Genomic DNA, 15,690 nt, shown 5'->3' on the forward strand with positions numbered 1-15,690 from the left:
ATAATTCTGAATTTGAATTTATGGTGATCTTGTAACATTAAAATAAAATGTGTTTCATTTTTTGTCGCTCAAAATATACGTCACAACTGCCGATGTGCGTCGACTGCATCAAGTCTTTATTAGCCAAAGATCCTTCTGTAGTATTTTTTCCATCTTAAATCCCATTGTCACCACACACAAAAAAATGTTTCTATAACAAAACTATGATGATTTTTACAGATTAGAATAGCCTAATTTCTGCTAATTATTTAAATTGAGATACTTCCACGCAAACACCTTAAATATAGCAGAGTATAGCAGTGTGTAAACTGAAAGTGAAAACAATATGGGATGGGACAATTTGTTTGTTTGTTTGGGAGGTTTTTGTACTACGTTTCCTTTTAAACGCAAGAAAACTCGATAAAAATAAAAGCAGATTCAAACGTATATGGAATGTGGCTGCACAAATACAGATATCAAAGTTCAGTAGAAAGAAAGAAAAAAAGAAAGAAAGAAGAGGCGATATTTGTTTTAAGTGCGGAAGCCCCATTTGCTTTCAAATATCCAAAATAGAAACCAAACACTTGGCGTGCTCTGTCTAATGGGCCATTCCAATGACTACGGAAAATATGCCTCTCATCAACTTTCATCTCGAAAATAAAGTAAAATGTAATAGTTGGTCAAAGCTCGGGAGACGAAAAGACGAAAACAGAACTAATCAGCAATAGGGTAACTGAATTACTCTCTTAAATCATATCAATCCCAATACTTTTTTTTAACAGTGGCATATCCGCAAATGGGTCAGCGCGGGCCATGATAGGCGTAAGTCCTACACTTTCGTTACGACCTGAACGCGTCGTGAGAACGAAGGGAAACCGATACAGTATAGAAGGGAACCCCCCACCACCACCACCACCACCTCCCTCCAGAAGTTACTGGAGCCAGCCGGCAAGTTCCTCACTTCCCCCTCCCCATAAAGCCCCGCAGCCAGTGTGCGAAGAGAGCAGCGTGGGGTTTGAACGAGCAGGACAACACAAGTAAACCGAGTAATGTCCGTGTTTCCAACATCCAGTGCGGGTTCAGATATTACCAGGTGCCGGTAACGTAGGTGTATAAAACGTTGAGAAGGACCTGGGACCAGGGTCTGTTGTATTGAGAAGAGGGGACGTCCTCGCCGTGTGTGTAGCCATCTCTCTCAGAGACCAAGGAGCCGGTAAGAACATAGGGCTAACACCTGCTAGCAGTTAGCAGTTAGAGCTAGCCTGTGGGGTTCGTTATCATCAACAGCAACCTGGGCTTCCCTTAGCACGTGAGCTAACTCAGCTAGTAAGCGATACAGTGTGGGGAGTAAATGTGGTTTAAACTAAATACAAGTTGGATTATGAAACCACGAGTGTCTCAACTTTTTTTTAGTTCCGACGAACTGTCATTAGCGGTTACAACTATTAGCAGTTAGCTTTGCAACTGTTAGCTGCGGCTAGCTGAGCAACTGTTAGCTGGTAGCTCAGCAACTGTTAGCAGGTAGCTAACACAGTTAGATAGATGGGTAGTTGGATAAATGGTTAGATAGATGGATAGATAGACAGATGGCTGGGTGGATAGACAGACAGATAGACAGACAGATAGAGACAGACAGATAGATAGATAGATAGATAGATAGATAGATACATACATACATACATACATAGATACATACATAGACAGATAGTGAGATAGATAGACAGATAGTGAGATGACAGAGTTGTCTGAGACTCTTGGAGAAGGTGATATGTTGTCTGTGTATTGTGTGGTGGAAAGGGTGGGCAGGGTAATCTGTGATCGTTTTAGTTTTAGTGTCCTCCTCTCCGCCACCACTTGAAAAGTTTCCCGATGACAGAGCCAGCCTTCCTGGTCAGTTTATAAGAACTTCATTTGCAATTTATTTTACATTTCTTCTTCTTTCGTCTTTTACATTTCTCAGGTTGGCAAGTTAACAAGAAGACATGCCTCAGAAACAGAAGTCCAAGTCCTGGACGGAGCTGAAACAAGCTGGAAATGATAGTTTCAAGACGGGCCAGTACGGGGAGGCCACCAATTTTTACAGCCAGGCAATCAAAGAGCTGGAGAAGTCCAGTAAGTATTATTTGACTATAGCCAGTTATCTACACAGGGCAGCGTATGTATCCGTATCTGCCTGAAACCTAGAAGAAGTCAGCTATAGCTGCCTCTCACTTACTGTAACTGTTATTGAAAATAAGGTAATAACTGATGTGAGATCTTAACAAGTTATTGAAACTGACAAAGATTTGATTCAAGTCAGATCATTTCCACTCTCGTTTTTTCCACCTGAGTAGGTCTCGCTTCCCGTGTTCATCTTGCCAGATGGTTTTGTCTTTGTATGTCAGCTCAACAGACAGCTCAGGGTGTTTTTACTGCTTTTAAAAGAGACTCTTTTTCCCTGTTAAGGTAAAAAAAACCCAGAAGACTTGGGCATTTTGTACTCAAACCGTGCAGCCAGCTACCTGAAGGATGGCAACTGTGGGGAGTGTGTGAAAGACTGTAACATGTAAGTGTTTTATTGCTAATTTATATTTGAACTCTCTTACGTTTCATACCTGTTTTTGTTTGTATTTCTACGTTCAGATGTGGCGTAAATATCCTAAGAATACCAGAAAACTGAGAATGTGTAAAAGGCCCTCTTTAATGGAAACTTCAGCCATAACATTATGAATACTTACACGTGAAATGAATAACACAAATGATCATAACACCTGTTAGTTGATGCGATATATTAGGCAGCCAACGATCATTTTGTCCTCAAACTTGATGTGAGAAGACAAAGATGTTGGATATTAAACCAGTTAGGGTGCCTACGCTGACTGATCTATGGAGGCCCCAGTTTGCAACTTGCAATAAGGATCTGATCCTAACGTCTTGGTGCCAGATACCACAGCACACCTTCAGAGGTCTAGTAGATGCCACGCCGCCAAGGCTGGGTCAAGGCTGCTTTAGTGGCACAAAAGGGACTTAAACACTGACAAAATGTCAAACGTGTAATGTTTATTTGGCTTTGTTTTGTTTTTTTTTGTTTTTTTGTCTCAGGTCTTTAGAGCTGTTCCCGTTCTATGTGAAGTCTCTACTCCGTCGCGCCGCTGCTTATGAAGCTCTGGAGCGTTACAGGCAGGCTTACGTAGACTACAAAACCTCTCTACTGATTGACTGCAACATAGCAGCTGCTCATGACGGCACCAACAGGTAAAAGTTTCAGCTTAATTTGGTGCTGGCGGTATGTTGTCTTTAAACACTCATTTGCCAGTTCATAAGGTACCTGAGTAAAAACAAATGCATTCCAATGTAATGATCCTATACGAAAGTTAATGTTGAAACAGCATCAGAAAGGTGGTATTTCAAATGTGTGATAGTTTTGGAGGTTGTATCTCGCTGTCAGACTGGATTGAATATGGATGGATGTAAAGCACCGCGTGACATGTTTCAGTTTCTTTTCTGTTAACGTCCTTTTCACTGTCTTCCGTTTCTCAGGATGACGAAGGCCCTCACAGAGGCCGACGGTCCGTCATGGAGAGAAAAGCTTCCTCCCATCCCCACGGTGCCTCTGGCCGTGAGGGAGAAACTTGCCCAGACAGCTGCAAGCAGCGCAACCACACAACCGAAACCTACACCGCAACAGAACGGCACCAAACAAACGAGCAAGCCTGGTATACACATTTATGTCACTAGCGCATAAAGAAATAATATAATTCAGAAGCCCTGTTTGCACAGTGCTCGTTTTATCCTCTGAACTATAGCAAAGTATGTAATATCATTTTCTGTGATCTTAATCCTGTGCAAATTGGTTATGTCTGTGACGTGGGAAGTAAAAACCACAAATTACCTACTAGGTCATTTCTGCCTCTTTTCACTTAAGAATTTTGAAGGCTGTGTTGTAAATCATAGCTTGGACAGATGTTTTGGTGCAAAGTCAAGATGTCGCTGGGTGCAGACACATTCGAAGCTCAAAACCATCAAACAAAACCGTGAAGGATGCGCAGATGGATGACACGTGTGGCAGGAGATTTACATGTGTTGCACAGGATTGGTACATGTTTGGGCAGCTTTAGTAACTTAATAAATAACTAAAACATGGTTTAATGAGACTCTGTTGATGCCGGGGGTAGAATTTACACAATATCTGTCAATATTTAAATCAGATTCACCTTTACTGATGTGATGAACACGTTAATGCACCACTGAATAAAATCCAACACTTGAAATCTGCTGCCATCCAAGTCATCCAGTTCATCATCTTTCACAATTCTGTTCTTCTGAGGAAACAAAACTGTGAGAAAATAAAAATGAAGAGTTGCCTGTTTGTACTGGATTAGTTTTGTCACAGGACCTCTGTTTTAGGAGTAATATGGTTGATAGTTTGCAGTGTAATTTTTACTTGTGGTATTATGGCCGTGGCAGATTCACACAGGAACACGCAGTTATCACAAATTACTGGAGGACCCCAGGTAAAAGTAGTGCTGTGCATTTGCACAGGATAAGCAGACATGGAGAGGGTTGTACTTTCTCAATCACATTTAATCTTCATAGTAATGGTAATCCCATTCCGAATAGTGTTCTTATGAATAATATGGGTTGTGTTAAATTTATTTAGCATAGAGACCAACTTTGTTTTGGTAAATTTACCCCTTGTATTTGTAACGGCATAATTTAAGGAGCGGGGCAGATTTAAATCCTTCTCTTTTCTGCCCGCCTTCTGACCAGCTCCCAGTGATAAAGACTTAAAGAAAGGCCAGGCCCTGAAAGAAGAAGGCAACGCCCTGGTGAAGAAAGGAGAGCACAAGAAGGCCATAGAGAAGTACAGCCAGAGCCTAAAGCTCAACCCCACGGAGGTGACGACCTACACCAACCGGTGAGACACATCTTCACATGCATACATATTCCACATATTTATCAGTGTATTATTACAGGTGTAATGAGTCAGCTGAGATTATGAGTTGATAATTGAGTAGTGATGCACCGATACATCGGCTGAACATCGGTATCGGCCGATATTCTCCTCATTAATTACCGTCGTGCATTTTCCTTGATCAGCTGAAACAAGGTGTCAGTTGTGTGGTGGAACTTCAGTCTCTGAGAAAGACTATTGAGTGAGACTCAAGGCTTTGACAGTACTGTGGGACATGGACGCAGTGACCTACGCATGTAGCCACCCAAACACTAGTTAGCGCCTGCAGAAATAAACATCCTGCAGAAGCATCAAAGCAAATGACTGATTTTTTTTCATTCTGTGCGAAAAAAAAACAGGAGGTTAAAGATAAACCTGATTGAATTTGTGCTCACTGGGATGAAGAGATGATGAGATGAAGAGAGGAATCGGCCAAACTGTTATTTTAAACATCGGTGCATCCCTGTAATTAACGTATCTCATCAACACGACTGACATCCAGTGAAGTATTACATAAATATACATCAAAACCTCCTGAAAGTAGACAAAAGAGAACACAATTAAGCAAATGAGACAGAAATATTATACTTTGATATTTGTTTCATTTAAGAAAACAACAATATAACTTATCTCTGAGGGTGAAATTAGAGTCTATCCAGTTAATGTTAATGATGACACGGTGACTACGATGCAGTAACAGGGCTTTAATTTAAGTGTAAATATCAGAGTTCAAACCTATGGAAGTGACATTAGTATTCGTTTTAAACAAGATGATAACTAACATATCACAGCAACACTCCTGACATCCAGTGACGTATTAAATGAATAAAAACACTTCCACACTGGTTTCACTGTGATAGTTGCTGGAGCCCTTGAGTTCAAGCTGAAAGCCGTTCACTAACGAGCTCGTCTTTAAGACGGAGGCTCTCAGACGTTTGATTTGGGCTGTACTCTGCCATCAGGGCGCTGTGCTACCTGTCGGTGAAGCAGTACAGAGACGCCATCAGAGACTGCGACGAGGCCCTGGTGATTGACGGCAGCAACGTCAAGGCGCTCTACAGGAGGGCTCAGGCTCACAAGGAACTCAAGGTAAGAGCTCGACTCTTCATCTCCGCCTCGGCCTGTCGCTCCCGCGTGGACCGATCAGGTTTCCAAAAGTGTGGAGAGGTTTTCATGGTGGGCGAAAAATAAATAAAAAATAATAATAATAATAATAATAAAAAAAGCATTTCCTGCATTGATAATTTCTTATGTTTCCCAAGGCAGCTTTTCCTCATCAGTATTGTACACACAGAGGACACAGTCGGCTCAGCACTCTAGGGAAACAGTGAATTGTGAACAGTGTAAAATAAGGAGCCACGAACACGAGTAGCTAACGTAGCCACGCAGCCACTAGACACGGATCAACAAGCTGATTTTCTACCTCATTAACATCGGGTTTTTTTTAGCTGGACGTCTAGTGTGGATAACAGCGAAGTCAAGAGTCGGGTTTATAACACACAATTGTGATCAGAAGAGAAATAACTGCTGCTGGGAAAATTGTAAAATCCCATCGCAAACAAAAGAGAAAACATGTAAAGCTCAAAAGAAAAGTCCAAGACACTCCCCTAGCTCTAAAAAACAAACAAATAAATAAAAAGCCTTTATTAAGACGGCTACTGAATGAATGACAGAAATCACACCCTGAAGAAGGCTGGAGCGTGGGTTGTATCCCAGTGTCCGTTTTTTTTTTACTACTTATATGTTAAACCTTTTCTTTATGAAGTAGCCATCTATTAAAGGCTTCTTATATATTTTTTCCAGCTAGAGGAGTGCCTTGGACTTTTCATTTTGAGCTTTTCTATTTATGTCCCTTTCCAAAGAGCACATGCATTAAAAAAAAAAAGCTTCCTGAGCACACTGGACTGTTTGTTTGTTTTTCTCTCAAAAGAAAAAATGTATTTGCATGATGACGTTACAGTGGCTGTGTTTTACATAGAATTTTTCAACGGAAGAAATATTTCTCATTAAAGATCCCAACCTAACTGTTTAAGCCTCGGACCAGATTTTAAATTTGTCACGTTTTTACCGTTAAGGGACAAAAGTGTCCTCTTCAAAAACGCCCTAAAAGTAGCACATGTTAATATTTTTATATTTTTTTACATAAATCTTTTAATCTACTTCAGTACTAATAATAAGTTCGATTTTTTTTCCTGACTTTTAAACCTTAATATGCCTGGGTTTATTTTTATTAGAGCCTTGGACATGTCAGTGATTAGTAGCAACATTTATTTTCAAAACACTAATTAAAACCCATTGAAATTCCAGTTAGAAATATCAAAATCTGCTAGGAAATGTGCAGGAAATGCAGGAAATCTTAAAGAAGAAGAAGAATGTTTTGTTCCTCTGAATTTACATTTATAACACTGAATCCATCGAGTAGAAGAAAATGACCGGGATGATTCTAAAGTTTAAACTCCTTTTCAAACGCTCTACCTCCGCGTTTCTGTCCCTGCTGGAAACTCTTCACCTGATGTTTACCCCACGTAGAGCAAACATGCCGAGAAATAATGGATTTGTTCCAACCAGCAGATCAACAGTTTACATGATGGTGCTGAATGGATTATCAGAGGTTTACACCACCTCTCTAAATCAGATTAAAAAGTGCTTCTGTTCAGGCCGGTCTTATCTGATTGAGGTGGTTACATGAAGTTTTTGTGTTCCAAAAAATAATTCATCTTAAGGTATAAATACACAGGTTGTGTTAACTCGTATGTGTTTCTTAGCTCTTAGTGGAAAATTTAATTATATATTGATAGATTCTGTATATTGTACAGCAGCTATAGATCAAAATGTGTTACTAGTCGTGAAACAACAACCATAGGACTCGGTCGGCAGCATTTTCCAGCTTGAACGCCGACCGTTTCTCGTCGTGCTGCATTCGATTTTTAATTAAAAATGTTCCGTGTGACCCGTCCAGGACGTGAAAGCCTGCGTGGAGGACCTGAACACTCTACTGAAAGTGGAACCAAAGAACTCGGCCGCCGTCAAGCTGCTGCAGGAAGTGCAGAAGAAAAAGTGAAGCGGGCACCGGGGGACTCTGGAGGCGGCGGTAAGGATCTGTCGCTGCACTGCGTTCTGAAAAGAAAGAGCCAGACGGGCCGACTGCTTTTGTAAGAGCGGCGGAAGAAGCAGCTGAGCACATAGACTGTACGGAAGTAGTGGACGTTGCCTCTAGGTCTGAAACGTGCAGCCAGTTCCTTGTGACGGCCAGCAGGGGGTGCCTTCACTGAAGTCAGACTGTGTGTCTATGAGAAAATGATATTGTTCCCTCACTAAAAATTTTCCTGGTGAGTTTATGGTCTCAACTAAGCAGAGTATGTCTTAGGGTGCAGCCACCTCCTGATGGACCATTTGCATTCACCTGTTCATAAGTATGTAGACATAGCAGCACGTATTATGACACCCTTACATGGTTTTTTCATTGTTGTCCATGTCTTAGAGAGTCAGTCTTTTACTATCTCTGTTAATTTAACTAGTTATTGTAACCAAGGTAGTTAGGGATAAGTTTTTTAGTCAAAGCCAGATAATAAAATAAAGTAAAATGTTTTATTGCTAAACTAATGCACTTCTAGTTCAAAAGCAACGTGCTGCTTTAAGGTCCAGTAAATTCTTATATCTATACATGAGGATGTGTCAGTCCACCCCTCACCTAAAAACAGCAACGAAAGAAAAGGAATGAAAATATTTGTCCAAAAAGCCACCATGTGACATCAGCATCGCAGCGTCCACTTCTTCAGTTCAGTCTATGTCCAGGCAGTGACACGATCCGACCCGCTTCGTCTCAAACCACCGGGCCTGTGTTTCCCAAAAAGCTCCTCGACTCCGAACACGCGTTTGATCTGTTCACGATCGCGTCAACAAACACGAGCTCGGCCTCGAGGAGCTTCCAGAAAACGCAGCTCTGGTCGTTCGGGTGAAGAACTTGTGGCGTGTTTTTTATTAAAAAAAACGAAGACGCGTCGCCATTTTCAGCCTCGGAAATGTTTGTATCTGATCTGTTTTAGTTTGTCGGCTTTAAGTCATCCAGTATTTATGTTTATTTATATGAACCGAAATTACTGACATGTCATCCTGAGATTAAACCGTGACACCGTCATTATTAGTAATAATGAAGTTTAGCAGGTTGCAAGAGGCCATCGACCAAAGGCACTGTCAGATCCAACTAATGTTATGTACAAAATCACCTGTAAAGTCATTAGTTGCTAATGTGTAAAAATATTGGACTTAAAAGCGTAAATATCATGGAATCCCAAGAAACAAAGAAATGAAGCTCAGACAGAGAATTAAACAAACTTCATACAATCATTGCAGTTCTCTTTATCTCTCTTTAAAACCGAGACAAAACGTGACTTTTGTCCATATGGTCGCTCATTTATGAGCTAAATGAATCAACTCACTGAAACATTGGTGATCGTTAAGGTTTATTCTGTCCTATATTTACAAGTTAATGGTCATTTTCACATATTCTACACTCAGGTAGTCTACCTATCTACCTTACATTTGCTTTCCTGATGTTTTATGTATATGTGTGTGTGAGCTTGTTTTTACCAATGGATAGATATTTAATGGTCATGACATGTGGGGTGGATATGTTTTCCGGATGGCCGTACGTTTGCAGAGCAGAGGCCTGTACTACGAAGCAGCGTTTGAGACGTCGGTTCCCTTTTTTACCCGAGTAAACCGCCTACGCTGCAGACCGAGCCCGCTTCAGATCCAATTCGGTGGCTGTGATGCGGCTCAAAGAAAGAAGCTAAACCGGTCACTTTATCTCCAGTGAGAACGGTTTGAAGCTGGAGCTGCTTTTAACGTATACTATGCTTCCACTTCTTTGTAATTTTCAACTATTATATCTTGCTCTTAATGTGTAAAATATGCTGCTGCTTAACATTGACGCTCCCATGTCTGGATTTTTAAAACTTACTGGGCTCATAACTGCTGAATAAATGAATGAGTTTCGTAGTACAGACCTCTGTTTTTGTGAGCGTTAGAAATACCGTCATAGTATACATCACTGTGCACATTTGGGTTGAATGAATTCGGTAAAGTGCTCTGTCCAACATGTCATCCATATCTCCTCACTATGTCTTGCACTTTTCCATTATTTTAGAGTGTTAAGTTTTTGTGAACATCAGCTCCTGGTTGAAAGGTCGAACACGTGAACCTCAGCTCCTGGTTGAAAGGTCGAACAAGCGAACCAAGTACTACTCTCCTTAAACGGGTCCTTAGAACGTACTGTCTCTTTACACCACCTGATTGTTTTTCCTGTTACTGTGGGGGAGAAGAAGCGAACTCTCTCATTATTGAACCTGCTGTAGCTCGGCATGTCCCTCCTGCCTGAAGTGCCTGTCTTCATCTTCGCTCTGTTGCACTGGACTAGTTTCTCCTGATCCGCTAAAATAATTCAAATTCGAATGCGTCGTCGCCTCTCCGCGTATCTGAAGTTGTTCCTTCGGGGAAGGGTTTGAGGCACGTCACGCTTTTTCCACGTTTGCACAGTCGAGCCGGAGACTGCGTGGCCACGGTCCACAGCACTGCTGCTGGTCGCTAAGAATGTTTTAGCTCACCTTTGTTGTGTTTTATTTTAAGGTTTTGTCAATCTGCTTCTGTTTTAACCGCAAATAAAGTTAAGAAATAAACATAACTAGAATGAGCGTGTCTGTTTCTTTAAAACGAGACTTAACCTCAATGTTTACCAGAAGGAGACCCCTCCATAACGTTGGCCCCCCACCACCAAATTCACCATGGTGATCACAGACCTCAGGTTGTCTGGTGACCCCGGATGGAGCAGTGACGTTGTGTTCCTTTCAAAATCCAAGAAGAGCTAGCTCCATTGGTACGTTAGCAGCGTTTTAAATTCTGATCGATTCACTCGGAAATATTGGGGTGAGGAAATGTACAGGTGGGTTACCTAGGCAACCAGAGTACCTGTGATGCGCACTAGTGACCAACTGTGGACGGTGGGGGAAGGCCTTTATATTTGAACAAAGCTGGTTGCTAGTCAGGAACAATAAATGTTAGATGTCCATTAGAAGTAGCGGCCACTACCTTTGATCATTGTCGTCCGAATGTTGAGGATGAGTTAACCTTGGTCTCTTGCTATTCCAGGTCATTAAAGGTCTTTTTTTTTTATGATCTCTCTACAAATGGCTGAATTTTACGAACGTTTCGTGTTTGCTTGATGCCACGTCTCCACACGCCTCTGGAATATGAGAGGCAGGCTAGGCTAACTATTAGCCCCTGTTTCTTGTCTGCATGTTAACAGAACTAGCTGTCTTCCCTATTAGCAAGTAAATAGTGTATTTCCTCAAATGCATCTTTGGGAGAAAATAAAATAAAAAATAAGCTGCCGGTATCTTTTACATCCTAGCGCAATAAACAAAACTATTGAAAATCAATCTTTCAAGGTATAAAAGGAAAAAAAAGTCAATTAGTGCACGAGAAAAACCAAGGTACTAGATCTCTGAGATCACTCTGCTGATCTCTGTCCTTCTTGGCTGCCTGAAATCGAAAGTGCAACTAAAGAGGCCGAGATGAGAGAGATTTATTTTGGCAGAGCACTCAGACGTGACTCAGATCCGGTCTGGTACAGGTCTCCAATGCGTCTCCATTTGGGGAAGCAGATGAAGAAGTAAAGAAATACGACGTTTAAAGCAAAGCAGCCGCGTGCTGCGTTTGATGTAGACGGTTTATCTGGAGGCCGTTCAAAATGAAACGGAGCCCAGTCTGATTTATGCTCAGCATTGTTCTAAAATGACCTTTTACCCAGACACGCTCCCCTCTGGTATGTCCTGTGTGTTCATCCGGATTTGGAAAAAAATAAATAAATAAAAAATAATGCACAACAAATTTTCTATTCCAACCTACAGGGACACACACACACACACACACACACAAGCCACCTGATCAGATCCTTGTGCGTGAATCTAAATCAAGCAGTTGGGCAACCTCTCAAACGTACACTCCCTCGGACCCCTCCCTGTTGACTGTGCGCGCCAGAAAGACAATTCATCAAAAGGTGACTCACCAGTGAGTCTGGATGTGAGACGAGCGCAGTGACAGAAAAAACAAGTTCAAACAGCTCCAATAAAACTATGAAGAACAGAACCTGACAAATTCAGGGTGTGTTCCGCTTTGTGGAGGTAGGAGCTCAAGTCCCCGCCGAGAATGGACACGCACAAACGTTTCGTAAGAGACCAATGTGGTCATAGGTCCTAAAACAAACGACTTAAGCCATAAAGATAAAGCCCCAACTTTCTCTCAGTGCAAGTTCCAAGTACATGGGCGTGTTGCGATATACAGTCAGCGGTGGCTATTCTCCAGACCGACGTTGGGAACGCGGAGGCGTCATTGTCTTCCTCGACTGAATCAATTGTGGGTTGTTAATAAAGTTTGTAAAAAAAAAACAAAAAACTGCTTCTTTTTTTGTTGTACGCTCCTGTGCCAGTTCATTAGGCGCGCTAAGGTAACAGTCCTGCTCTAAATCCTACCTCCATGACTCATCTAATCTTCAGTCAATGTCGAAACGGCATCAGAAAGGAGGTAGTTCAACTGAATAGGTGAATTGGATTGTATTTAATTATTGCTATAATTTAACTTCGCCCAATACAATTCAACAGATCTGCCTCCACAATGAACTCAGTTGAGTCAACACTTGACTAGTGTTTTCACTAGTGCGCCTAACGAAATGACAAACGAGTAAACTTTTGGCAGATTTGGCGCTCGTCAGTTCTCGAGAGGTCTCTGTACCGACCAACATTTGGGGGCATGTAAACACATCAGAGATAGTTCAAGAGGACGAGACGAATCCATGTTGAGCGCAACACTGAAGACGTGGACGGATCCTGGTCAACTTCTTCTGAATCAATTCAGCCGTTTTAATCAATAAAGTTTGGTTGACAACGTTCAGTTTTATTTCTTCTACATACATGCTGATGTTTAGATGTCGGATTATTTTTATTTTAGTGTCCATGTTGAATCTTTGATGAGATCTTCAGGGCGAGGTAGTCATCCAGCCAAATTTTTCTTCCGTGCATAAGCTATTGAACGTTTATCTTTTCTCTGCAAGTCGTTGGTGCAGTCATTCAGCTACTTTCTTCTGACGCAAATTAAAAAGACTGTCAAACCGACATTTTTTTCCATGTTCTCTCCAGATACTCCGGCTTCCTCCAAACACACGCTAGTTAGGTGCATTGGTGATTCTAAATAGGCCGTAGGTGTGGGCGTCTCTGTCTTAGCCTGGTTAGATTTGTGACCTGTCCTTTCACCCAGTGACAGCTGGGATGGGCTCCAGTCCCCCGCCATCCTCCGGAGGACAAACAGAAAATGAAAGGACCCATGACATTGCGCTCGCTACATAATAAAAGTGATCGCACACGCACCAGTTCGCCAAAGCAAGGTGGCGTCTACAACGGTCGATGTGAAGACTTTGGTCCCTTTGTCTCCTCTAACAGAAGTAAACTCCTGTTGTGTCGGAGATTTACATTTTGTTCCAACGTCTTAAATGGTTTGAATGTCTCAGTTTGAATCAATCCAGTGTCGTCAACAAAGTGGATAAAAATAATAAAAGTTTTATGTCTTGCAGATATGACGCAACCTTGACTCTAGATTTATGTTTGGGGCCATGTGAACGCATGTGTCTGATCACAACATTTTATGAATCATTTTATTTTCCCAATTTCTGGTGTAGTCATTTCTCTTTTTTTAAAAATTGCAAATACGGTTTAACCATCATTTACATGTAGTGGAAAGGACTAAATGAAGTTTCTTTACCAGTACAACAAAGTTTATTCACGAGGTCTTGTTCTCTCGGTTCCTTTGTCTTCTCTGAAAGCCTAAGAAGAAGTCCTGTTGTGTTGACTGTTATTTGACTGTATTCCAAAGTTTTAAACGTTTTAAGGTCGGAAAAACTGGAATTTCCACAGTCGCCCGTCCTCATCAGATAAGACGTCCCCTCTTGCCGTGTATCTTGGGTGAGACCGGTCGGTGTGAGGTGAAACAACATTAACAGGCTAGTGGTGGTGATAAGAAACAGAGCAGGGCTGATTCGGAACTGATAAAACCTTTATTTCACTTTAAATTGTCTTTTACATTTTTGTCCTGTTTATAACATGTAAGGTGAAACTAGAGTTGGAATTTTTTTATTTATTTTTTTTTTAAAAGACATACACAAATCTAGTATTACGTCAATAACCAGGGTGAGGGGGTGGGGGGTGGTATCGAAGAGGGGAGGTTTCTTTTTTTTTGTCATTTTTTTTTCCTCATTTTTATTGGCGTCCTTAAGCTAACTCTAAATTTTCACAACCACGTGCGCGCTAAGCAATAAAACCGTCACAGAAGCAAACTTGTTTTTTTTTTTTTTGTTATTTTTGGGTCTTTTTTTCCATTTTTTTTTTATTTTAAGCAGAATACTGGTCAGTAAAAACAAAATGATTTCAGATACCAGATATACAGACAGGCTCGGTGCCACATTCACTACTGCATGGGATCATTTTTTTCCTTACAAAGCGAAGAATAACTGCCTTTTTTTTGTTGTTGTTGTTGTTGAGCTAACGAGAAAAAGAGCGGCAGGGAGGATTTTTTTTTTTTTCTTTTTAAAACCTTTTAAACGTCAGTGCATGAAAACATTTGTCCCCAGCGAAAAAGAAAAGAAAACAAACATTGAGACACATGACTTTTCTACAGCTACAGAGTGGAATGTCGATGGTTGTTGACAAGGTTATTGTGACACTGAGTGGAGAAACGCCCACCGGTAAATTACAGTTTCGGATTCGGGCGCAATTTTCGTCTTTAAATACAAGAAACCCGCGATCTGACTCATTTCTATAGACGCGAAAAAATAACGAGCTGGAAAATGTACCATTGACTTGCCGATCATGATGCCCACTGATTTTACTGCAGCTGAAAGTTTAAGGTCGCCTCTACACGTACGCTTGTTTCACCGCATGAACCAAACTACGGGTTCTCACTTCCACGACTGGCTGATCGGCTGCGATTTGGCTCCTTCAACGCACGTACCTGTTGTGGACTCCACTTAAAACGATAAGAATAATAGCAAACCACTGCTTCGGTTAGTTTTCAAACTTAATTTTGGCTTCAAACCACTTGACTATTCAGATTTTTTTGCTGGGGCGTGTCCATGATTTAAGAATGCACTTTCTGTTGCAGTGAGCCAATTCTCCTAATCCCGACAGGCGTAGCTGGAATGATAACAGGATCAATAAGTGTAGTAAAGTTTGGAAACGAGGGAGCAGCGAGCTCAGGTGTTAAATCCACAGAGTGCACAATCTCCCACTCGAAAGGCTGCAGCAGATTTGCGCGGCGATTAACGAAGGCATGCATTCTTGCGGGCAGATCACACCATTCAGAGTGGAAACTGTGGGGGGTGGGGCTTGTCTAAACTCGCCAGTACACGCAGCACAGGAGGGCACGGAGAGGGCGAAGGAGAGGGGAGAAGAGGAGGTACCGAGGGAGGAGTGATGTGCCAAGGCAGAAAAAGAGCGGCGCGCCGTAACGGCCGGCCTCCGGGCTTCGAACGAACGGACCAACCGTTTTGATTCCCGAAAGACGGGTTTTACAGTTCACAATTTTTACAGTTTCCCCCAAAAAAAAAAAAAAAAAAAAAAAAAAAAAAAAAAAAAAAGCCAGAGAGAAGTTTGTGTTACAAATACAATTAAAAAAGCAGCGGCGAAGGGAAATGAGGGATGTTTATAAAGGAGTTAACTTCAAGGTCCCATTTG

The 15,690-nt window shown here is 41.5% G+C and overlaps 1 protein-coding gene across 1 annotated transcript; it reads left to right on the top strand.

Moving 5' to 3' along the window:
- The first annotated feature begins 862 nt into the window (after positions 1-862).
- tomm34 (translocase of outer mitochondrial membrane 34) lies at positions 863-15,553 on the top strand. The gene is made up of 8 exons (XM_047582376.1): positions 863-1,192; positions 1,940-2,091; positions 2,425-2,524; positions 3,061-3,213; positions 3,499-3,674; positions 4,729-4,876; positions 5,875-6,001; positions 7,872-15,553. The coding sequence occupies exons 2-8, from the start codon at positions 1,962-1,964 to the stop codon at positions 7,971-7,973; spliced, it is 936 nt and encodes a 311-aa protein (XP_047438332.1). The 5' UTR covers positions 863-1,192; positions 1,940-1,961; the 3' UTR covers positions 7,974-15,553.
- The last annotated feature ends 137 nt before the right edge of the window (positions 15,554-15,690 follow it).

The sequence above is a fragment of the Mugil cephalus genome, chromosome 4, assembly GCF_022458985.1.
Source record: "Mugil cephalus isolate CIBA_MC_2020 chromosome 4, CIBA_Mcephalus_1.1, whole genome shotgun sequence".
NCBI classification, from domain to species: domain Eukaryota; kingdom Metazoa; phylum Chordata; class Actinopteri; order Mugiliformes; family Mugilidae; genus Mugil; species Mugil cephalus.